Source organism: Prionailurus bengalensis, chromosome X (genome assembly GCF_016509475.1).
Source record: "Prionailurus bengalensis isolate Pbe53 chromosome X, Fcat_Pben_1.1_paternal_pri, whole genome shotgun sequence".
NCBI classification, from domain to species: Eukaryota; Metazoa; Chordata; class Mammalia; order Carnivora; family Felidae; genus Prionailurus; species Prionailurus bengalensis.
The window spans coordinates 20226780-20252227 of NC_057361.1; the positions used below are offsets into that span (position 1 = coordinate 20226780).

At 40.9% G+C, this 25448-nt stretch overlaps 1 protein-coding gene across 1 annotated transcript; it reads left to right on the forward strand.

The window, feature by feature from the left end:
* The first annotated feature begins 47 nt into the window (after positions 1-47).
* Positions 48-25448, forward strand: CXHXorf58 (chromosome X CXorf58 homolog). Its single transcript, XM_043569645.1, has 8 exons — positions 48-239; positions 3109-3250; positions 4519-4618; positions 6884-6978; positions 7339-7450; positions 13580-13711; positions 22360-22589; positions 24768-25448. Exons 2-8 carry the CDS (start codon positions 3126-3128, stop codon positions 24937-24939), a joined length of 966 nt encoding a protein of 321 aa, XP_043425580.1. The 5' UTR covers positions 48-239; positions 3109-3125; the 3' UTR covers positions 24940-25448.

Genomic DNA, 25448 nt, shown 5'->3' on the forward strand with positions numbered 1-25448 from the left:
CGGCAGGAAAGCGCCAGCTCCGTGTGGGCGACACGCGGGGGCGCGAGGAGGGAGGTGCCGGGCACCGCGCCGCGCTGGGAATCGGCCTTCGCTGCCGCGATTGGGCGCCCAGCGACTTGGGCTGGGAATCCTCTGCTCCGAGGACGCCGGGCGGGGGCGCTCGACGGGTATCGAGCTGCTTCGAAAGTCTCATGGCCGGAAGTCGCCGACCTCTGGGGCCTGGATTTATCTCACAAAAGGTTTTCAGATTTTTTTTTTTTAACCGTGGGGTGGAAGTTCCTAAGGTTTTAAATTTAATATAATTTGCCATGTCCTTTACTCTCGAAAGGCCCTGACTTTTTTCCCTTTAAAATACTTAAGCGTATACCCGTCCCTGGGAATCACATGTCCCTTCATACTACTAGAAATAGGTAATAATGAGAATACTTATCTTATTAACAAGAATAGCAGAAACTACCATAGTGTTTACTATGTGCTCAGCTCTAATCTAAGCTCCTTACACATATTCATCTAATCTTTCCAACAACCCAGGTAGATGAGTATGATTATTAGTTCCAGTTTAGTAGATTAGGAAACCGAGGCACAGAGAAGTAATTTGTACAAGGCCACACTGAAAAAGCAGGAACCCGGGATCCAAACCTAGGTAGTCTGCCTTTAAAACCTGTGATCTCGCCTAAATAATTGTTATAGTGTCTCATAATGAGGGTTTGATATTTCAATCTGTATTATGCTTCCTCACCCCATAGAAAGTGTAAATTCATCCAGGCAGGCATCTGGAAGATTTTTGTGGTTTGTGTGGTGGCATGTCGCTGCCTTCCAACCCAAGACCAAAGACAAGTGTTCAACCACTTGTAATTGTAAAGTTGAGTATATCTCTGATTGCTGCGAGGAAAACTCACAACTTGGCACAACGGGGCATCTCACTAAGGGGGTGCTAGAAAGATGTATAATAAGATTTGGGCTTTGGTTGAGTCATGTGGGAGCGAATTGAAGGAAGCCCGGCTTTGCTCTGGTTTGGGTGTTGTTAGGAAGCCAGGGTAACACCAAAGCCCAGCTGTGAGTGTCAGTCCAACTCCCAGATGTTATGGGCTGATTTTCTCTTGATCCAGACATTTGTATATTCCAAGCCATCCCCATCCAGATGCCCAAGGACAAATATTGAAAAGACTCTGAAGGCTCTGTATCAGTAATGGAATGTCACGTGTATATAAAAGTGTGAGGTATAGTGATAAATTAGGGTAAGAGTTCTTAATTCAGAGGGTGTATGAACTTAGATGGGGAAAAAATTACAACTTTATTTTCATTCATGTGTAGCTGAACTTTAGCATTTCTTTCAATTATAGTGTAGGCAGTAAAGCACAGTAGTATCAGCAGTACTGGCGACTTTCTCCCCAGTAGAAAGCACAGATATTTTCATATAATGGTACAGTCGTAGCAGACATCTTGACATAGCATTTCTGCTCATTATCTCTTGACGAGTACAGTAGTTTTGAGAACTCTCATTTAATGCATAAAGAGGACAAATTCCTATAGTTTTGATTTTGAAAATGTTTTCACAGTGATTTCAATATAATTGTGGAGTCCTTTGTGATCGTACATGTTTTATGTTATGAATTTATAAAACATAATTCTTAGGGGTGCCTGGGTGGCTTAGTCAGTTAAGCAACTCACTCTTGATTTCAGCTCAGGTCATAATTTCATGGCTCGTGAGTTCGAACCCCACGCATGGAGACTGCTAGGGATTCTCTCTCTCTCTCTCTCTCTCTCTCTCTCTCTCTCTGCTCCTCCACGTGTGCACACACTCTCTCTCTCTCTCAAAACAAATAAACTTAAAAAAAAATAACATAATTCTTAGAAGGAGTCTGTCCAGGGGCGACTGGTTGGCACAGTCAGTTAAGCATCTGACTCTTGATTTTGACTCAGGTCATGATGTCAGAGTCATGGGATGGAGCCTGCTTGAAATTCTCTCTCTCTCCCTCTGCCCCTCTCCCCAACTCATGCTCTGTCTCTCTCTCTACAAAAAAAAAAAAAAAAGAGTCTGTCCATACAGGTCCATGGCACCAGAAGAAAGGATAAAGAGTCCCTGCTTTGGTAGAAGAGACTAAGCAGTGACTTCGAATTTCGGAACTGCATTCAAATTGGAGTAATGTGTCAAAGGATGGAAAACCAAAGGTGGAATCATTTAGTATACACCCTCTCACTTTACCATGGAGGGAGCTCAGCTACAGAGAGGTTAAAGAACTTGCCCAAAGTCTCACTGCTATTTCATGATAAAACCAGGACAGAAAGTTCTCAGGCAAGCATGTAAAAACCCTGCACTCTCGCTAGGCACGGAAGATTCCATAGTTAGCAAGATGCCTCCGGCCCTCAACAAGCTTATTGGGGTGACCGCCAAGAAAACAAATTATGATGCAATATGAGAAGTACTGTAAAAGAAAAACGTGTATGGTATTATGGGACCTTGGAGACAGGGTGAGCAGTTGTATGAAAAAGAGAGGGCGGAAAACTTCAGAGAAGAGGCATCAATTAGCTGGCGTCTTGGAGCCTGAGTTGATGTTTGCTGGTGGTGGAGACGTCACTGCAGGGAGAGGAAATGGCATGATCAGTGGTACAGGTGTGTAAAACATTGACTAATTTTGGGGACAAGTTCTTGTTCTCAAGAGAGGAATGCTGATGAAAGTTGGTATTTTGATGTTTGAGAGATTGGACACTAGACAGAAAAGTCTGGAACACCATTCTAAGGAGTGTGGACTTCAGTGTGGAGGAAATGAAGTGTCCCGGAAAGATTTTAAGTTAGGGAGTGAGAAGGCTAGATTATTGCTCTACGGGATTAACTCAGCTGCAGTGTGGAGGAACCCAGAAGGACACACAGACTGGAGACTGAAGGCCAGTTAGAAGGCTATGGATAGATCCACTTGTCTTTTCCATATACCTCAGAATATTTTTAGTACATAAAGCATGCAAACTGTAAGCAACATTAAGATCCATGTTGCCTTCCTTTGTAAAGGGTTCTGTTATTAGCCCAACAACCATATGGCAGTTCAGTTTTGTCCAAACAGTGCAATAATATAGATTATGACCTCAAATGCCGAATCTGTGTACTTTCAGAGTACTTCGTCAGGAAAATGAAGCACTGGAAGTGCTTCTCAAAGGCATCAGTTACTGATGTTCTGAAACCAGATAAGCCATGCTCAGGAAAAGACCACAAAGTGCATTTGTCAAATACTGTAAAGGGAACGGCAGTACAACAGTAAGTAGCTGTCTTTCGCTCTTTATCATTTTCCACCACGGGTCAGTTTCCATACGGTATTTACCCAGCTAACATCAAACACTTCTTGTTTTATAAATTAGAAGGGTTTTTTTGTCTGTTTTAAAATTACTTTTGAATTGAATAGTAATTATAATAATTATGGTATTTCATAATTTGCAAAGCATGCTAACACACATTTCTTTGATCCTGACAACTGTGAAGCAGTCTTATTATTACATTTTATAAGTGAGGAAGCAGCCACTGGGAGAAGGTAAGTGATTTGCATAAAGTTAACTAGCTAATGAATGGCATCAGCTAGGATTTAAAGCTTTGTTTCTATACTCCAGGCCTTTTCAACTCTGCGTCTTGTAGTCTGCATTCGCCAGCTAATGGTGACTTTATATAAGAGTACTTACTTGGGGCGCCTGGGTGGCTCAGTCGGTTAAGCGGCTGACTTCGGCTCGGGTCATGATCTCGCGGTTCGTGAGTTCAAGCCCCGCGTCGGGCTCTGTGCTGACAGCTCAGAGCCTGGAGCCTGTTTCAGATTCTGTGTCTCCCTCTCTCTGACCCTCCCCGTTCATGCTCTGTCTCTCTCTGTCTCAAAAATAAATAAACGTTAAAAAAAAAAAAGAGTACTTACTTCTCTTTACATGAAGCCTTGTGAGGGGTAATGATGGGATGGGGGGGTGGATGTTGGGAAAGGGTGGTCCCTACAATTAGCTAGTGCTGACACATGATCAAAAGTAAAATAATTCTTTTACCTGACCTGACGGGGTGAGCCTGGTTCAAGCAAAGATCAAAGAAGGTAGTTTCTCTTTTTGGTGCATGGTTGTCTGTTCCCAGAAGAAAATTGGACCTACCATAACTTTGAGTATTCTGCATGCTATTTTCATTGACTTGGACTAGTCGGACAGTGTTTTAAAGAACTAACTGTAATGGAATCATTTTAGGTCACGGATGTTTCAAGAAATCAGATTTGTCCCTTCACACGTTTTTATTTATAATATATATACTTTTGCTGATACAGTTTTAGCTGGGACTTTTTTTTGATCTCAAGGGAAATATTCTCAAATATTTTATATCCTCATTCTGACTAGATTCTGCAAATGACCAGTTCCAATTACCGCATCGAAATGTTCCTCATAGGTCAGTCTTAGGATGGGGGATGGGATGGTACAGGGGGAAGAAGCAGAAATTGAGAGTTCCCCAAGATTTTAGGAAAATGGAAACTACTTCACTCATCTTAACCTCTTTTTGTTCCCTCTCAGAACTAATAAAGATATTTCAGCCCAAAGGATACAGAGAGCTTGGTTATCTCATATGGACAAAACAATATTTCAACTCCTAAAGCACACGATTCGTGCAGCAGTATGTATTTTGCTTTTTGTTTTCTCTGGAAGATTTAATTACTTACAAGCTAAAAGGTGTGTGAAGTAAAGATAGAACATGTAACCTTTTTTTTTTTTTCAACGTTTACTTATTTTTGGGACAGAGAGAGACAGAGCATGAACGGGGGAGGGGCAGAGAGAGAGGGAGACACAGAATCGGAAACAGGCTCCAGGCTCTGAGCCATCAGCCCAGAGCCCGACGCAGGGCTCGAACTCACGGACCGCGAGATCGTGACCTGGCTGAAGTCAGACGCTTAACCGACTGCGCCACCCAGGCACCCCACATGTAACCTTTTTTTGATGTCCTATTTGAACCTAATAATAACGCATGCGGTTCTAGGATTGCCCTAAATGAATATTTCTGGATTTATTTGTAAATGACATGCCTATTATTTCCTTTTCTGAAACCAAAATAAGATCTTTTAAAAATTTCGATTTCTTATTTGAAGATGTGGGCCAGTGATCATCAACAAGAAAAATCTCTGAATTAAAAGTGTCCTTACCTTCCAGCCAGCAATCTCACTTCTAGGAATGCTTTCTACAACACATGTACAGTTTCATCGCAGTATTGTTTGTAACAGCAAAGAAAGTAAACCATAGAGTGTTCACCTATGGGATGCTAGTTAAATAAGCCTTGGTGCTTTCGTAGTGTTAAACCTCGCAGCCTCGCATGTGATTCTGCAATACAAACAAAGGCAGCTAAGATAGCTCATTAGTGAAAAAAGGCAAGTGCAGGGCAGTGTGAGTAATATGGTCCTATTTAAGTACAAAACAGAAACAAAAGCAAAAACAAAAACACCCCAAAGGTGGGCATGCCCCACCTCCACTCTCCAAAAGAACAACTCTGGCAACGCCAGCGGAGTATTAAGCTTTCCTTCATACAGTACCAAGTATTCTAAGCATATCACCCCTGATTACAGTAGTCTGTAATTAGTGATAGTCACATTAAGGGAGTTTTAGCAGCTCTGAGCAGCTTGTACACTTCTTCACCATCTGAGCCACAGACCCATTTCTGATGCCAGTAAGCAGAATACCTCAGGGAAAACCCACTCAGGTAAGTGGGTGCCGGTTCAGGTCCATTACCCGTTCATTGTCTTCATGTATGGCACTGGCATTTAATTATCATAATACTGGTTTTGGTATAACTTTAGATGCTTAGGGTAACAGAAAAAAGGAAATTAATTAATTCTTTTTTTAAAAAATCTGTTGTCCTGACACTTCAAGATCCTACCTTACATTAATAATGATTTGTCATTATAAAAGGCCTTTGGTGTACTTTTTTATGTGATTGTCATAGGCATAAAGGTTGGCCAGGTCATATGGGGGCAGGGGGTGGGGGCTTTAGAGTCAAAGAGATCTATGTTTGCATCCTGGCTTGTCCATTTATTACCCGCATGCCTTTGAATAAATTACAGACACCCCCAGAGTTTCAGCCTGCTCATTGGAAAGCTGAGAACAATAATGTTTGAATAATATTGCTGAGGTGTAAAGATTAAATGAGGTTATGTATATAAGGCGTTAACAGAGCATGTGGTATATAAAAGGTGCTTAGGGGCGCCTGGGTGGCGCAGTCGGTTAAGCGTCCGACTTCAGCCAGGTTACGATCTCGCGGTCCGGGAGTTCGAGCCCCGCGTCGGGCTCTGGGCTGATGGCTCAGAGCCTGGAGCCTGTTTCCGATTCTGTGTCTCCCTCTCTCTCTGCCCCTCCCCCGTTCATGCTCTGTCTCTCTCTGTCCCAAAAATAAATAAACGTTGAAAAAAAAATTAAAAAAAAAAGTGCTTAAAAGCTAGTGACATTACAGTTATTTTCCTCATTTTACAGTGATTCATTCAATATCAAATATTTGTTAACCACCTGCTGTATTCCAAGGACTGTATTAAATGCTAAGAACACATGATAGAGTAAAAAGACAGTATCCCATACCTTCACGCCCCTTAGAGTCTAGTGGAAGACACAGATTAGTTTATAGTTAATTAGAGTACATTGTGAAAAGTGTTGTCAGAGGGAAAGAACAGTGCCTGGGATCTCAAGGAGGGACACCTACTCAAACTTGGAGGCTAAAAGGATGAAGTAACTGACTCAAGGCTACACGGGTAATAAACGGAGGAGCCAAGACTAGAACCTGGGTCTTTAGAACATCAAGTCTGATGTACTGTTCACTTCACCATGCCACCTCTGTTATTTTCAGTAAATTACGTCTGGGCAGGGTACCATTTTCCATTGATAGCATCATCATCTATTTCAGGAACTTCGTGTGACACATCAAATACTGAAGGAAGTGAGCCCCTTAGAGGCTGAGCTTGTGAAAGATCCTAGCATGAAGTGTAAAGTTAGATTCAGGTAATATTTCTATAGTGATTTATTTCAAGAAGCACTTAGTTAAAATGAAGAAAACTTAGAAATTTATTTTCTTAAGTCCTCATAAGTTCTCAGGGTATAATTACAGAGTAAATGTGTTCTTCTTATTTTCATTTATTATGTGGAGAAACAGAGACATGACTCTTGGGCCACAAGTTGCCTTGAGAGTGGCTCCTTTTCCATGATGTGTCCAATCTGACACACGAATGAGAATAGTTGTGAGCCCACACACCAAAGTGTGACTCTTTCACCTCTGTAATCCATTTTGTTACCTGTTACGGAGGAGAAGTAACTCAGCCCCAAGCCTGATGCCAGATGACTAATTTTGGGTCTTTATTTCAGATTTAGTGGTGAAACATTTCCACCTGTCATCGTATTTAAAATTTTTCTTCATACCGAAGGACATGGTTACAACTATTTCAGTGGAAAAAAGTTCTTAAAGCCATCAAGTGAGGTGATGTTTCTTTCACAATGTCCATTTTATGTTGCTTTAGCTTCTTTTTTTTTTTTCAACGTTTATTTATTTTTGGGACAGAGAGAGACAGAGCATGAACGGGGGAGGGGCAGAGAGAGAGGGAGACACAGAATCGGAAACAGGCTCCAGGCTCTGAGCCATCAGCCCAGAGACCGACGCGGGGCTCGAACTCACGGACCGCGAGATCGGGACCTGGCTGAAGTCGGATGCTTAACCGACTGCGCCACCCAGGCGCCCCAATAGCTTCTTAACATCTACGTAGTATCTAAATTGCACTTGAAATGTACAGACTAAGTTATTTCACCATTAAACAGCCCAGCAGGCGGGTAATATTTTTTTAAGCATTGTTTCAAGAGTGTCTCTGTTTATCAGCTAAAAATATTTGGAATGAATTCCTTATATAAGGCTCTAAAAATACTCATCACTTTTCTTTGTATTAAAATTTTGGGGGCGCCTACGTGGCTCAGTCACTTAAGCGTCTGAGTTCAGCTCAGGTCATGATCTCACGGTTCATGGGTTCGAGCCCTGCAATGCCCTGAGTTCTGGGTATATATACCAGTATATACACAGTAATTCTATCTACAGCATAGGAATCATCTGAGAATCTTGTTAAAATGTAGTTTCTGAGGTGCCTGGGTGGCTCAGTTGGTTAAGCGTCTGACTTCAGCTCAGGTTATGATCTCGCAGTTTGTGAGTTTGAGCCCCGCATCAGGCTCTCTGCTGTCAGCACAGAGCCTGCTTTGAGTCCCCTGTCCCCCTCGTTCTCCACCTCTCCCCCACTTCTTCTCTCCCCCCCCAAATAAATAAATAAACTTAAAAAATGTAATTTCTGATTCATTAGCTCTGGGACAGGATGTGTGATTCTGCATTTCTAACCAGTTCCTAGGTGCTACCACTACTGCTGGCCCACGGATCCTACTTTTAATAACAAGGATCTGCAGTGTAGGTTTTGCTCCTTTGGCCTTTATACACGACAATGATTGAGGAAAACATGTGCATTCTTATACTTAGCCTTTTATAAACCGTACATCAAAGGTTATTTTCCTGTAGCCTTCTGGAAATAGTTTACATGAAAAGTAAGGCCCATCTGAAATCATCAATAATGGAATGTGTTCAGGATAGAAGACCATACAGCCTGGGAGTTTTCTTTTTTTTTTTTAAATATATTTATGCATTTGTTTTGAGGAAGGGGGGGGGCAGAGAGGGAGAGAGAGAATCCCAAGCAGGCTCTGCACTGTCAACATAGAGCCGTATGCGGGCCTCAAACCCACAAACTGTGAGATCATGACCTGAGCCGAAATCAAGAGTCAGACGCTCAACCAACTGAGCCACCCAGGTGCCCCTGGGAGTTTTTGATCAGATTCAGGATGTACGGCATTTATTCTCTGAAGAATATTAGAAAATAAAGAGACTGCTTTTCTCTGTGTTCTCAGGCAATATCAGAGAAAATTTAATTCAGTTTCAGAATGTATCAAACGGACTGTGTGTTTTCATATGGAATATGGTGTTCCGGAAACAATATTTGTTCATTTATATAGAATAACTTCAAATGCAAAAGTTGATATTTATCCTACATCTTGAGGAATAAAGTCGTGTTACATTTATGTACAGAATGAGCTTGTTGTTGTTCCTATAAAATATCATCAATTCTTGGTTTTTAGAGGTTACATAATGAGACTTTTCCAGGAACTGAAATTCTCTTGGATCTGCCCTTGGTGGCTCCTACTGTCCACAAGCTGGAGCAAATGAAAAACATAGAGGTCGTGACTGGAAAGCACTGTGTGTATATTAAAACTCATTAAAATGCTGTATAATAAATTCAGTTTTTTTTTAATTACAAAGTAACTGTTGGGAAAAAAAGGAAATAGCACAGAGATTTTTTTAAAAAGAAAACCACCTCATGCCTTTTCTCTCTGTGTTGTGACTTTCGCTTTCCTGGGGTGATCACTGTTAATAGTTTACTGTGTCTCCTTCTTTTGTTCCATAAAAAATACTCACACAAATATATTTTTAAAAATTTTTGATCTTATAAAAATGTGATAGCACTATTTAGTTTGAGTTTTTCACTAAATATTCTAAGGGGATTTAAATGATCAGAACACAAGAGAACAGTTTAGAATTCCTTTTTCCCTTTAGTTCAACTTTGTAACAAACTCTGCTAACACTTGGATACATGGTTGATAGAAAACCTGTAGAAGTAGAATTTTTCTCACTATAAGTCTACTCAGGTCCTTTGAATGTAGAAATTGTGTGTTTAGCAAACTGATCCAACTTTTCTAAGTTCACTTTCTCTTGTTTTAAAGATTTTATTTTATTATTATTATTTTTTAAATGTTTATTTATTTTTGAGAGAAAGGGAGAGAGCGGGGGAGGGGCAGAGAGAGAGGGAGACACAGAATCCAAAGCAGGCTCTGGGCTCTGAGCTCTCAGCACAGAGCCTGATGCAGGGCTCGAACTCACTCACCGTGGGATCATGACCTGAGCCCAAGTCAGATACTCAAATGACTGAGCCACCCAGGTGCCCCTTAAGATTTTATTTTGGAGTAATCTCTATACCCAACATGGGGTTCGAACCCACGACCCCAAGATCAAGAGTCACATGCTCTACCAACTCAGCCAGCCAGGTGCCCCCACTTACTTCTGAATATGAAATAAACAAGTCAGTTTTAGTTCAGACGTGTAATCTAAGTTCACTTATGAAGAAGGGGAGTTTCACAGAGTTTTGTTATTGTTCTGTCTTTTCCTTAGTTGTTATTTCCATTTCTAGTTTCATTTCCTTACCATTTCCCGATGGTATTTCTCACGTATTCACACACACACACACACACACACACACACACGTAAAAACAAGTGAAAGGATGTAGAATAGCCTAAACCACTTTAGAGAAGGACAAAGATTTACATTAGCTGATTTCAAGATTTAAAAAGCTAAAATGATCCTGACAGTGTCATGATGGCATAAAGAGACACATAGATCAATGAGATAGGATAGAGAATTCAGAAATACACCCGCTCATAGATGATCAATTGATTTTCATCAAAGGTGCCAAGTCAGTTCAAATGGTGCTAGAACAATCAGATAGCCACGTGTACCAAAAAGAGATCTCATTTCAGTTACCTACTTCGATGATCTATTTTCAGAGCAATGCTTATTTTCAGAGGGTTGTCACTATAGTTCATCCTCCCAACTATATTTAGAATATTCTAAAGCCTTGCTACTCAGAGTGTGATCTACAGACCCGCAGCACTGGCATCCCCTGGAACTTATTAGCAATGCAAAATGTCAGCCCCCACCCCAGACCCACTGAATCAACACCTGGATTTTAACAAGACCCCCCCCCCCAGATGACCCTACGTACAATGGAGTTTGACAAGCACTAAAGTTGCCCGCTGCACACACCATGGCCTGGAATGCCTCTGAGTAATTGCCTGTTCTCACACATTAATATCCAGCAACCATTAGTTTCAACTGAAGATCCCTGTTCTTTTTGAGGATTGGGCATTTAGGTAAAAAGGAAAAACATTATTATTAATATTAGCTGCCCTTATTGAGCACTATCAAGTACTATGTTAAACATTTCGTGTGCATTATCATTGCATTCTCATAAACTCTAGAATGTACAGCCTGTTGTCATCCTCAGTTTTAAAAGACTAAGTAACTTGCCAAAGGTCCCACATCTAGAAAGCGAAGGAACCGTTATCAAGACCCAGTAATCCTGACTCCAGAGCCTGCATTCTTAACCAATCTTGAGTCAGGAGGCCTGCTAAATGTGTTCTCTTCCACGGCCCCCTGATAACTCTGGTGAGGTGCATGTTACTCCCATTCTGACTGCAAGGAAGCTGGAACTTGGAGGGGCTTGTCAGGGGCAGAGCTGAGGCTTGCATACTCTCAGTCTGTCCGCTGCCCTGTGCGCACTTTGAGGTTGAAACAACACCAGCGGTTGTGGTGGTTTTATTAATTCTGAGCCTGTATATCACTGTACTGCTCCAAACCAGAAACACGGTTCCTGTGCAGGGATGCCAGCTTTTGCTAGTTTCGAGAGTGTCAATTTCCAGGCGGGCGGGGAAGTGACTTCAGATAGCAGAGTAACTTGACAAGCGCAGGTGTGGATCTGGGCCAGCGGCAGGGCTGTGGGGGCTTCTGAGCCACAGTGATGCCAGGTACCAGGGGAGGTGTCACATTTAGAGATGCCCCTCTTGGGCCTTTTGAGTCACCCACTAAGAATGGAACCTGCCTCTTGAATTCTAGTCTGATTGGCTGCTGTCCTGGGCTTCTTGCCCAGTTTCCGCCCTTCCCCTTCACCTGGGTCTGGGCTCTTCTCTCCCATCCCTTCCTACCCAGAAGTACTTTCCCGAATCTGGCCTTACGCGGCAGATGCCTGAGAAAGAACATCCTGGCCGTCGGAGGACAAACTTTTTTCAAACCCCTGTTGCAAGTGGGCAGCGAGCCTGCCCTGTGCTGCCAGGCATAGGGTTTTTTTGGCTGGATACTGGGCTGGGCCCGACACAGCTGAGCCACACAGCTGAGGTGCTGTGCAAATAAGGAAACCAGGGCTGGGAGGGATTGTGGGTGGTGGCTGAGTGGAGTAGAGTGGGGAAGAACTGACAAGAAATACCCTTACCAAGTAACTTGAGCTAAAGTAAAATATAGTTATATCTAAAGAAATCCTCAGAGCAGAAATTATATGGCTTTCAGACTTGTTCACTGTACAATTTATTTGCTTTTACCTCTAGTATCGTTGTGAGGATGGTTAATGAGAACCCACAGGAAATTAATTGCAAGAAAGCATAATGGAGATACGTGCCACTACTGCCTTCTCTTTAGAGGCATAGTGTATAAAGAAACTAATGAAATGGAAAACAAAGATGATCTGCCTAAAGGAAGGTTCCATCACATAAGCTGTTTCTGTCCCTTGCAGGTAGCGCATTAGGAATAAAACTACAACCATTTGAATATTCTTTCCTTTTCCATACGTGTCTGTGTTTTAAGCTTTGGAATTAGACAAACTTAAAAAGCAATATTCTTAATAACAAAAGTGAAAATTGAAATGGGAAATACATTCAGGCTCATTGTTACATTGTATGTTAAGTAAAAAAGAACAGAGATTCCAAATTTCGATCTCGTCTCAGCCAGCCTCCTATCAGCCTTATAACATGGAGTTCCCATGCTTTCACAAATACACATTCTGAGATACAAAGGAGAAGAGAGACTAATCTGGAATCTAAAGATATTTGGATTTTCATCTACACCAGTCTCCCTTCTCATAAGCATATGCTTTGTGGCCAGAAGCACAGATATGTAATATAAATATGTGTTAGAAGAGTCAGCACATACTTATGGGGGGTGGGAACAAGGGTGGGGAGTACTTAAGTCTCTACTCACAGTCTATGTATAGCGCTTAGCAAAGGATGGGTGTATGTGGAAGGGTACGGTGCAAATAGGGCCGGATGGGATCTGGTCCTCCGCACTTACTGTCATTCCTGTACCTCTGCCCTCTCAGGTGCTTTCCTTGAGTATAAAATGCTGACACTTCGGACCGAAAAAAAAACTGCTTTGCTACTCTCTGGCCCCTGAGAATGAAGTGTGAAACAGAGGGAAGTCTAAGCAATCTGAAACGTCCCTGTTTCCATTTGGGGGTGAGGGATTAGCTAACACATGAAAGAGAGGCACCCGGTGACACCTTTCAGAGCAGTTCCCAGGGCGACCTATGTAACAACCAAGGATGTTTTCTTTGCCCTGACAGCATGAGTGACGTTAGAGATTTGTTTTGGTTTGGTTTGGTTTTTTAAGGGAAAAGAATGGGTTTTTTTTGAGGGGGGGAAACAGATTAAAAAAAAAAACATGTTTCTCTGAGAATTGTAAACTCATTACTGCTCCACCTACATTTTAAAACTATGTAGACATGGTTATGGAAACAAATTTTAAGTGGTTTAAAAATTCCTATACAGTCTTTTCTTTGTAAATACAGTATTTTTATTGACCAGCAAGCTGCCAGAAGGAAGGAACAACATTTGATGTGTTTGTCAGAAACAACATGTGAATCGTGCACTGGTAATTACTGCTATTATACTACTGTTTTAAAAGTCTATTTTCTATTCTCTTTATAGGCAGTGGCCGATGCTTGCAAAATAATGGGGAAAAGGAGATTTTGTCATCAAGTTATGGAAGAGGAACGTTTTTTCCAGAAGTTCAAAATAACTGATGAAATTGATATTGTCACCCTGCAAGATTACATGCAAGTAAGGAATTGAGATTTAGATATTAGAAACAACAATTAAAAAAAGCCTCTGGCCTTGTACTCCAAGAAGAAAGGATCATACATGTTTTTCACTGTAACAAGATACATACAATGTAAAATTTACCATTTTATCATTTTATTGTTGATTTATTTTCAAAGAGAGAGCGAGCACGTGTGAGTGAGCGAGGGTGGTTGGGGCAGGGAGAGAGGGAGAGAGAGAGAATTGCAAGCAGGTTCCACACTGTCATTGCAGAGCCCGACGTGGGGCTTGAACTCACAAACTGTGAGATCATGACCTGAGCCAAAATCAAGAGTTGAATGCTTAACCAACTGAGCCACCCAGGCACCCCCAAAATTTACCATTTTAAATGGTACAATTCACTGGCATTAAGTGCATTCATGATGTTGTGCAAACACCACCCTCATCTAGTTCCAGAACCTTTTTGTCACCCCAAAGGGAAAGTTCGTATCTATTAAGCTGTCACTCCCCATTCTTCCATCATTCCAGCCCTTATCAACCACGGATCTGCTTTTTGTCTCCCTGTCTCTGCTTTACCTATTCTGGGTAGTTTCTGTTAATGGAATCGTATAATATTTGGCTTTTTACATTTGGGGAGTGATAGCTACTGAATGTGGCCTTTCTTTTGGGGGTGATGGAAATGTTTTGTGGTTAGATAGTAGTGATACAATGTTTATTTAGACTGAATTGTATACTTTAAAATGGTTAAAATGGTGAATTTTAGATTACGTGAATTTTATCTCAGTAAAAAAGTCAAAAACTCAAATACATGGTACTAAAATAGTGCAAGATGGAGATTTGGCCTGGTAATGAAGGGTCCGATTATTGTTTGGATGCTGTGTGCTTCTAGTAACAGAATGTTCCCAGCCACAAGAGGCTTAGACAACAAAGGACGTTTATTGTCCCATGTCCAAAGTGCACAGGTAGGTGGGTCCTGGGCTAGCTAATGCAGCAGCCCCAGGACGTCAGGGCTCTGGGTCAGCTCATTCCAGTGCTCTTCTCTTCCTTCACATGGTAACAAGATGCCTATCACGTTCTCAACCTCCTTCAAAGGCAGGAACAAGGGGACTCCTAAGCGTAATTCTCCTTTTTATCTCAAGAAGAAAAATCTTTGCCAGAAGCTCCCAGCAGACTTCCCCTCGGGTTCCTTTGGTCAGAACTGGATCACATGCTCCCCCTAAACTAATCACTGATAAAGGGACGTGGGACCGTTTTCCATGATTGACTTAGAAAAATCATGGTTCATATGCTGGGGCCCTCCTTCCTGGAACATATTACTGTTCCATACTTGGAAAAAAAAAAAAAACAGGGCTCTGGAGGCAAGGGAGAAGTGGGAAATGCTTGACGGGCAGGCAATCAACAATGTGTCACAGCCTCAGTCTGGGGCTGAGCAGGTGCTGCGCCCCAGGCAGAGACTCTGTGGCAGGAAGAAACGCAGGGCCTGAAAGCAGGTCTGTGGGGCTGGAGAAGAGAGAGCAGAGGGTTTGGCATGTCGGTGGCCCGGAGGGCTGGTAAGAGAGCTTCAGGCAGGCCTTTGGACCATAGTGAGGTGTTTTTCTTTTCTTTCATCCTGTGTCCAACTAGAAGCTGGTACAGTGTGTTAAGAAATGAGGTAATCTAATCTAGTAAGTGAAGAGACCCATGTGGCTGCAGTGTAGAGGATGGATTTGAGGACAGACAGCAAGAGCTTTCTCCTAGTTTGGATGCTTCTGCTGTACTTCAGGAGAGATGGTGGTCTCTTGGTTGAGGGCCATGAGGCTAGAGACACAAGAGATAGTTAGAGAATAAAATGAGTGGAGCCTTGGTGACAGGGAGTCAAGCTAAGGGAAGGTGTCCGGCACAGCTCCTCGGTTTCTGGTTTGCATAACAGGTTGGACAGCAGTGCTAAATCAGTGAACGTAAACTAGATACCTAAATAATAATAATAGCAAACGCTACTGTAATACCAACTCCTTTTGTTCTCATAACAATCCTAAGAGGTAGGTACTATTATTACCGCCATTTTACAAGTCCTAAAGAAACAAGGGATCCCAAAATTCTGGCTCATAATAATAACTATTCATTCACTTGTGTCAGTGTGACACATGAAATTACTGCCGTGCCTTAGAGACTCCCAGTTGTGTTTTCTTTCCTTTAGAGCCTTAACCTGGAAAATGAGAGAATTGAACCGGGAAATAAGTAGCGCTTGGGGATGCTGACTGTCTTTGCTAAGGACATGGGTCACGTACTTGCAGACTGTGGCTAAGCCAAGGATTGGTGTCATAGAAAGAAGTCCCCAGATAGACATATTGGGAGAGAGAGACATGATGATTGCTGACATTTATTGAGCCCTTTATGGACACAGCACTGTTTTTAGCTCTTCATTTGCCTATTATCTCCTTCAATCTTCAAATTTGTGAATTATGTGACCCTTTAACAGATGAGAAACATGGAGTTTAACAAGATTTTTAAAAACCTGCCCAAGGTCACATAGCTAAGTTTAGAGCAGGTCATTGATGGTTCTGAGGTGTCTACCCATTTTACTGCTCCACTCTCAGCAAGTAAAACAGTGCTCACTTCACACGGTAGTGCGGGGCCCTAAAAATGACCATGCACGGGTGCCTGGCTGGTTGGTTGGTGGAGCATGCAACTCTTAATCTCGGGGTTGTATGTTCGAGCCCCACATTGGGTGTAGAAATTTCTTAATAATAAAATCTTTAAAAAAAAAAAAGATCGTGCAAGCTGAAACTGTGCAAAGCAAATTTAATAATCAATGGGAAAAATCATGATTGTGCCATGCCTTTAAAAAAATCTTGTCAATGGGCCACCTGGGTGGCTCAGTTGGTTAAGCGTCTGACTTCGGCTCAGGTCATGATCTCACAGTATGTGGGTTTGAGCCCCTCGTCGGGCTCTGTTGACAGCTCAGAGCCTGGAGCCTGCTTCAGATTCTGTGTCTCCCTCTCTCTCTGCCCCTCCCCTGCTGTTGCTCTCTCTCTCTCTCTCTCAAAAATAAACATTAAAAAAATTTTTTTAAATCTTATCAAAACATTAAAAACTCTCTTGCTATCTGTTATATAGGAAAATGGAAAAAAAAGCAAAACATTTATCACCCTATAATTTTAAACATTAGGAACATTGAGGATCAAGAGTGTTTCATTTCTTTGTAAAAAACATATAAACTGTAAATATACTAAATACCATTGCATTATATACTTTAAATAGGTGAATTGTATGGGATGTGAATCCCAATAAAGCTTTAAAAAACAGTTTATCAGGAGTGGTTTCAACTGCACTTGCCTCTTCTTCTCGTGTAACTTACAATACGTAGTGAGCATCTTTTCTATGCCTTGGTGAATTGTCCTACTCCTTCCTAAGTTTAGATTACCTACCAACATTTTATCCTTTGCACTTTATTTTTAAAAATTTTTATGTTTGTTTCTTTATTTTGAGAAAGAGAGAGAGCAGGGTAGGGGTAGAGAGAGAGAATCCCAAGCAGGCTCCACACTGTTAGCGCAGAACCTGGTGTGGGGCTCGATCACGACCTGAGCTGCAATCAAGAGTCAGACGCTCAACCGACTGAGCCACCCAGGTGCCCCTGTCCTTTGCACGTTAAAAAATTTTTTTTAATATTTATTCATTTTTGAGAGACACAGAGAGACAGAGCGTGAATGGGGGAAGGGCAGAGAGAGAGGGAGACACAGAATCTGAAGCAGGCTCCAGGCTCTGAGCTGTCAGCACAGAGCCCGGTGTGGGGCACGAACCCATGAACCATGAGATCATGACCTGAGATGAAGTTGGACGCCTAACCGACTGAGCCACCCGGGCACCCCTACGCTTTAAATGTTGTGAAATCTCAGAGTTCTTGTAATGTGAAGTATCTTTTTTGTCAGCGTCACTTCCTCTGGGCCAGCTTCATCCTTGTTGTCACAACCACTTTCCTCATTTATGCTGGTAAATTCACCTTCACCAAGTTCCTCTAGCTGCCCAGCCACAAGCTCTTGAATGACGGCAATGTCAGTATCCCCTTGGTCACCTATTTCTTGCAGAACTCCATTTACATTTCCAACATTATCACTTTGTGTTTCTCTGTTGGCCTGTTCTTTTGATTATCTTTTATTTTTGTTTTATTATATATATATTTTTTGGTAAATGTCACATGGGTTTATCACCGGGAGACAAAGAGGCGATACAACTACATACTTTGCTGTCTCTGTGTGAACTGAACAAAACAGATCCTCGGTGACCAATCAGTGACACATTTTGGAAGAAGCGACCTGATTTGTCACTAATCACTACACACATCTGTTATTTATGTAGTGACCTATGGACTGAAGAGCTCTCAGCAAAGTTTGCATTTTATACAATTACTAACTTACACTATGGAAACTGAAATTGAAAGTGTTGTTGGAGGACTGGGCTTATTCAATCAAATGGTAGTAATTAAAATTTGTACCTGCCTAAATAATCAAAAGAAAGACTGCTTGTGTGTGTGTGTGTGTGTGTGTGTGTGTGTGTGAGAGAGAGAGAGAGAGAGAGAGAGAGAGATACCCTAAATGCCTAGCTGATATTCTATTTCCCAGCATTGTAGATCCTCTGGCCCTATTCCATTTATTTACTTATTTATTTTTTGTTTAAAGTTTTTTTTTAAGTTTTAAATTTATTTTTGAGAAGAGTGTGGGTACACAAGTTGGGGAGGGACAGAGAGAGAGGGGGACAGAGGATCTGAAGCAGGCTCCACTGACAGCAGAGAGTCTGATGCGGGGCTCGAACCCATGAACCACGAGATCATGACTTTTGCCAAAGTTGGACACCTAACCGACTGAGCCACCTGGGCTCCCCTGGCCTTATTTTCCTTTCTTTCTTTCTTTCTTTTTCTTTCTTTCTTTCTTTCTTTCTTTCTTTCTTTCTTTGACAGAAAAGTACCCTTTTATTGAGAGGTAAGACTAGTGTATTTACAATATTCCATTGTTAGATCATATAAAATGACTGAGACTTTTTAAAGCACCAGTATTCCAGGAATTACAATTTATAAGGGGAAAAGAAAAACATTGCAAGAATGTTTGTGTTACAGAAAATACATTTGAACAGTGCCAGGTACACTTAAGGCTAGGTAGTATTAGACCTTTTCATCCATCTGTATAGCAATAATCAAAGTACATTTTTGTCACAAAGAAGGCTCATTTTGGAAAGGAAGAAACAATACAATGTACAGTGATTTCTGTCAGAAGACTAATATGTTTAAAAATAGAGACTCATCAGTGGTTCTGAATAAGAAATAGCACTGCCAAGCAGTCCCAAACTCAAATTTGAGATTAACTGTTGGCTCTTTGAAAACTGAAAACTGCTCCAGCCCCTCAATCTTACTAAGGACTGGGAAATTATCAAATCCTTTACACAACTTCTTTTTTTTTTTCTTTACACAACTTCTAATAATGCTTATGAAATAAGATTTTGAAAAAGTTATCTGTTACGGTGCAAAGAACATTTTGGTAGAAATTCATGTCTACAAAGGAGCTAAATAATACAAATGTTCATTACATTTACAGATACTGTTCTTGTTCTAAAAAGGTAGAATTATCTAGCCACTGAAAATAATATGGATCAGTCAAAAATATGTAGAAGAGTCCTACAGGGCAACTTGTATAAGTCGATCCCCAAAATATGTATATATCTGACACTCTCCAAATGAGGATATTACTTTTTTGAAGAACATTAGACACAACACTAGGTCTTTTATTATTCCATGAACTATTGAGGTAGGAGTCTCATTTTGTCAATATCATCTAGTTTCACTGATTATGTCATAAGTCAAATGCCAGTACCAAAAGACAGTAATCCACAAGACTGAACTATTAAACTGTGGACCAAGTCTTTCCTTCTTTTGACAAGCAAAAATGGGAGTTCTTTGTGCATTGTGCATACAAAAATAATGCAATCTATGATATATTTTGTAGACATGTTTGTAAATAAAAATCACATATTTAAATTATAATTTTGCGCATTAAAAAGCTTTGCAACTGTTAAAAAAAAGGTAAATAGTGCAGTCATTAGTGGTAAAACAAATAGTACTATGGCTGTTGAAATGTGTTCTTACATCTACCAGAAAAGTTGTCAGCTTGGAAAACTACTAAGAAACAACTACTGTTTCTTACTGCCAGTCAAGCATCAATAGTAGAAAAAACAACACATTTTTTTAGTGTCATGTTTTTAAGAAACTATAGCCCATTTAATTACTGTAAACTAACTTTAGCATGTGAATTCAGATATTTTCTCCATGAACTCAAGACAAAGCATCTTATGAAGCATTCATCATGTGTATTGATTTTTATGTTATGAAAAGGCTAAAAATAAAGGAAAACTCGGCCTTACATGAAAAGCCCTTAACAAATACCTATAAGTTTAACCTTTTAACATATTACATCTTAAAGTAAACATTACCAATAGTTATTTGATTTATGAAAAGCAAAATAGTAAAACCACTGCTAAAATAGAAAGAAAGAAAGAAAGAAAGAAAGAAAGAAAGAAAGAAAGAAAAACACCATGACATGGAAAAATCCATTAGGTTTGCATCATTTAGTATCTTAAATAAAAGACTATTCGATGTAACAGACTACTTCATAGTCAAGAACTCTTTTTGTTAGATGCTTACATATAATGTAGGATACAGATAATCAGGTCAGACTCTCAAGACACATGAGTAGTTCTGAGTGTTTGTTTATGAAGAATAAATGACCTTTGTGTATTCCAACAGTGAATATCTAGTTCAGATTTTCATCTGGTTTTAAAATATTAGGAATCAGAAGAACCACCAATGTTTTATTTTAGCCATACGTTTATATATAAAAAAAAGGTGATTCATCCATCAAAACTAGGTTTTTCTTGGGTTTAATACATTAAAATGACATAATCCAAGCTAATTCATGCATCACTTTCAGAGACACAGTGCAACTAGAAATATTTTTGCCATTCCAGTGGGTATTTCTTTTTTTTTTTTTTTTTAATTTTTTTTTTCAACGTTTTATTTATTTTGGGGACAGAGAGAGACAGAGCATGAACGGGGGAGGGGCAGAGAGAGAGGGAGACACAGAATCGGAAACAGGCTCCAGGCTCCGAGCCATCAGCCCAGAGCCTGACGCGGGGCTCGAACTCACGGACCGCGAGATCGTGACCTGGCTGAAGTCGGACGCTTAACCGACTGCGCCACCCAGGCGCCCCTCCAGTGGGTATTTCTAAAAAGCAAATGCCTATGCGTGTTCCTGCACCCTCAAAATAAAAAGGAAAGAAACAGGCACTGCAGTTCTCCAAGGACGGCTGTGTTTCACACATTGTGGATAAACAATAAAAATCGCCTTCAAGAGTTTCAATAAGTATTGTAACATAGATTTCATCTCCTTTAGTTTGCTTGCTGACTTCTCAGATCACTTGATTAGAAGCCTGTTCTCAGTTCTTCTTTGTTAACTGCTATTGGTACTTTGTAGACTGTACGTTTTAAACTTCTGTAAAGAACATTACAAGCTATTTCATGTCATTTCATTTTGTGCTGAATATTCCTCAAAGGATTTATAAATAATACAATATTTTAAATGAGTCTTCAGTTCACTTGTTGTTATACCATATTGTTGCTATCAACTTTATCTACAAATGATCTAATTCCAGGTAAATTCAAAAGGGATCCAAGGACTGGCACTCTTCTAATAAAGCCAGTGACCACAGGAAAGAAGCCCATTTCCAATAGCCAGTAGTGCTTTGTCAAAAAAGAGAATCATGGGGCGCCTGGGTGGCTCAGTCGGTTGGGCGTCTGACTTCGGCTCAGGTCATGATCTCAAGGTCTATGAGTTCAAGCCCCACGTCAGGCTCCGTGCTGACAGCTCAGAGCCTGGAGCCTGCTTCTGCTTCTGTGTCTCCCTCTCTCTCTGCCCCTAACCCACTCGCATTCTGTCTCTGTCTCTCTCAAAAATAAATAAACATTAAAAAAAAAAAAAGGATCATTCCAAAGAACAGGAAAAACACTCCAAATCTTGTTAATCCCATTCCAACGTTCTGGGTGTCCGTTAGGGAGATCATGGCTGCCGTGGTAAGGGCAGTGGCTAGAGCATCTCCCCTATTTTTATTTCTTAAATGAACATTTTATAAGGTTGAATTGATTATATATATTTGAATTTTAACCTTCCTAATTTGATATTTTAAATTCAAAAAATAAATAGCAGTGGGATTTCTACGAATACTATAAATGAAAATAGTGAAATTCGCCCCTTAGTACCAGAGATGAACTCATTATTTCTGAAAAGGCTTATGCAAATGTCCTCTCAACCTAAGCATGTTAGGAACAAGTACCACCAGGTATGCAGATCATATATTTGCCATTAAAATGTTTATGCATTAAATAAAGATTTAGTGAGTGTGGTACTGTGTACATGATACTGCGTGACAAGGACCCTGCGCACTTCCGGTGGGAAGCTAAGTACACAGATAACTAAAACATCAAGTAGTCGGTAAGAAGCCATAGAAGAACGTTGCTGATAAAGTTCAGAGATGGGATCAGGGAATGCTTTTTGATGAAGTGACATTGGACACGTGAACCTTGAGAAATGTGTCTAAAAACATTCTAGAGTACCCACAACCAATCATTCTTACCTGTTGTTTCCATATAGTACTCCAGTCTTCTGGATGAGACTCCTGCATCCTATGGTGGCAGAAATAACTACTGGCGAAAATTAAACCTCAAAAACATCCCCAGGACGATGATAATATATGACATAGTTCATTATGCAGAGTCTGGAATAATCTCACACCGTCTACAAAAAGAAATGAAGTATCTGTTACAGAAGCCACAAACGGAAGAGATGCGTAAGCACCAGCTACGGATTGTTTCTGAAGTTAGGTAAAAGTGACATTTTACCTGGGTTGTGATACTAGGGGCATTTCTGAAAATGTTCACTTTCTGCCAAATAGCTCATGAAAGATGATAATAATAGGGCATATGGGAAAAACAGGGTTGGGGCAGATTGCTCTAAACTTCTGCATCTTTGTAAACAGAACACTAACAAAAAGGACAATTGGAACCTGGGGAGATAACTTGCACCAGCAGACAGGCAGCTCAGGATGGCTGGAGGCCAGCACAGAAAATATAAAACATGTAGAACGATCGAGTGGAAATTCTGGCATCTCTTTAATGAGAGCAGGTAGTGGGCACGGTGCTAGCGCAGATGGAAGTGTGGCCCTGGGCTAGTGTGGCTGCCTTGTAAGCGGACACGAGAGGCCGGGCAACCTGCCAATAACCGAAACCCCCTCAAGGTGGGGAGTATGGTGGAGCGCCGTAAGGGTGGATCGTGAGCTGAGGGGTGCCACTCTGGGGAGAGAGCCCTAGATGCAGGTGCTAATTCTCGTTTTCATAAATACAGCCAAAAGGGCTCCCGTTGCCTGTGGCACACAGGGCTGAGGACCTTCTTTCCTTTTCTGCCGAAGGTTATAATTCTCGTCTTGCTATCCCGGCTCTCCTTGCTGAGGACAAATTGCATATAAATTACAGTGACATTATTCCCTTCTTTAGCAATAACATGTGAGCCAATTCACATTATAGAAACTCATGTTGTAGCAAAATAGACTGTATTATGATCTGAAACAGTATGGACAGAATACGACTGCTCTCATTATATTCCTTTTTTCTTTCCATTACAAGTTTCACCTAGCCCATCTTATTTACAAATGAAGAGCTTTCTTTCTTGAGAAAAAGAAAGAGGTAATCAGATTGAAGAGGATGTATTGGTAGTCAATTTCCACAGAGTCATACTTGAAAGGAAAAAAATACTCGTGGAAAGGAAAAGAAGACACTGGTGACCCAGTATCAGGCAAATGCGCTGGATTTTTTCAGGGCTAGAGATGAGTGGTGCTGCCCCAATAATATAATTTAGCCCATATATTTTATGATCAAGGGTATACATTTGCCAGACAGATGGCCTGGTGTAGGGGGCAGTCTGTCATCATGAAATAGACTTTCTCTAACTCATCCATATAAGCACTGAATATAGAACTTAACCCTATTACCACCAAGGCCAAATAAATGATGTAATTTTCTCTGCCACCATGTATAACCGTGGGCTCCTTGCTATTTGAACCCTTGCCATTGATTGTCTAAGATGAGTCACTGGAAGAGCCAAATTAAGTAGCCAAATTCTAAGTCAATTAAAGAGGTAAAAGTATTTTCTTACAGGTTTCTATGAATGCAGTATTAGTTTGGGATCTCCTGGGAGATCAAAGATTTGAGTATGAGTAGTTTATCTGGGAGGTGATCCCCAGAACCATCCATGGAAGGGAAACAGGGAGGGGCAGGCTGCCGAAACAGTGTGTGTCAGCAAACAGGTTATCTCTGCGGGTAAGTGGAGTTTAATCCCTCCCGGGAATGTCCAAGCCACTGTAGAACACGTGACTCAACTTATCCTGCGGGGGCAAGGGAGCTGGGATATGTATACGCCAATGTGCAGCAGTCATTGGCTAAGGGCTGCTTAGGAGGTGAGGTAGTAATTCTCGGGCACTTTCTCCACACATGGGCTCCTGTTTTCGCAAGCAAGCCCTCGGGCTGAGTGAGGCCAATGCTGTCAGTTGGAAGCTGGGCCTATGTGCTTTGCAGTGGTAAGGCGTAGGGCGTGGCACCACCTGTATCTGATCCCAGCACTGATAAAAACAGCTTGTTTTTGGCCATTATGAAATTTACCCGTTTTTTGGTGTTAGTATATGGTATGTTAAAAAAGATTCAAGTGGCTACTACATGGTATTTTCCAGGAAAACGGATATTAGATTGATACCATGTTTTATCATTTTCACCGTCATTGTGGTCCATGTCCTCATATATACACCTTCATAGGTGACAGATAAGGAACTGTGCTGTGGAATTTAAGCAGAAATGATAACTTTGGCCTAAAAAATTACATGCAGTACTGCTCCAAAAACTGAGGTCTATGATACATTTGCTGGAAGATGCTTTAAAAAAATAGGGAACTTGCTTTACATTTAAATGTTATTTTGTGCATTTTTTTCTGTCTATAATACAAATCTTTTCTAGATGTCCTTCATCCTTTCCAACTATCCAACCTTCGTATGGGCCCTACCAACAGCAGAGTCAAATTCAACATCTGGGTCGTCGATCTAGGCAAGCTCAAATGAAAGTTGAAAAAATGAAAAAAGCTTACAAGATGGCTAAAGAAAAAAATGCTTCTGTGGGGACTGTAAGTTGAACTTGTACTGAATTCATTGTTTTGTACACTATTCAAACTGTAAGTAATTCTACTTCTATAAGTAGAATTTTCCTTATCTCCAAGGTGAAGGTTGAAATGCCTTTGGTATCTACTTAGATAGTCTAAAGCTATGTTCCTCTTGGTGCCCCATGTTTTAAAAATTCTTCCACAATAGAGCTAACCTGATAAATATTGGCTGTTTGGGCTCCGCATCAGTATGAGGTGGTGAACGACAACAGCAGCAATGAAAAACTGTCGTCTCTGTATGTTGACGCTGTCAATTCAGCACGATGCTAATGGTGGTTTTGTCAAAACAAAATCCATTTCTATCTAAACTTACAAAAGCAGTAGGTGTAAAGTCGCCCTCAGTATATTCCTACATTGTAGGAATATTGACAACCAGCACGTATTGATGTGTTACTTTGTAATTCTTAAAGAATCTGCTCTAAGTTTTTTACGAGGAGGCTAAGTATAAACAGTCACTATAAAAACAAAGTAGTAAAAACCAG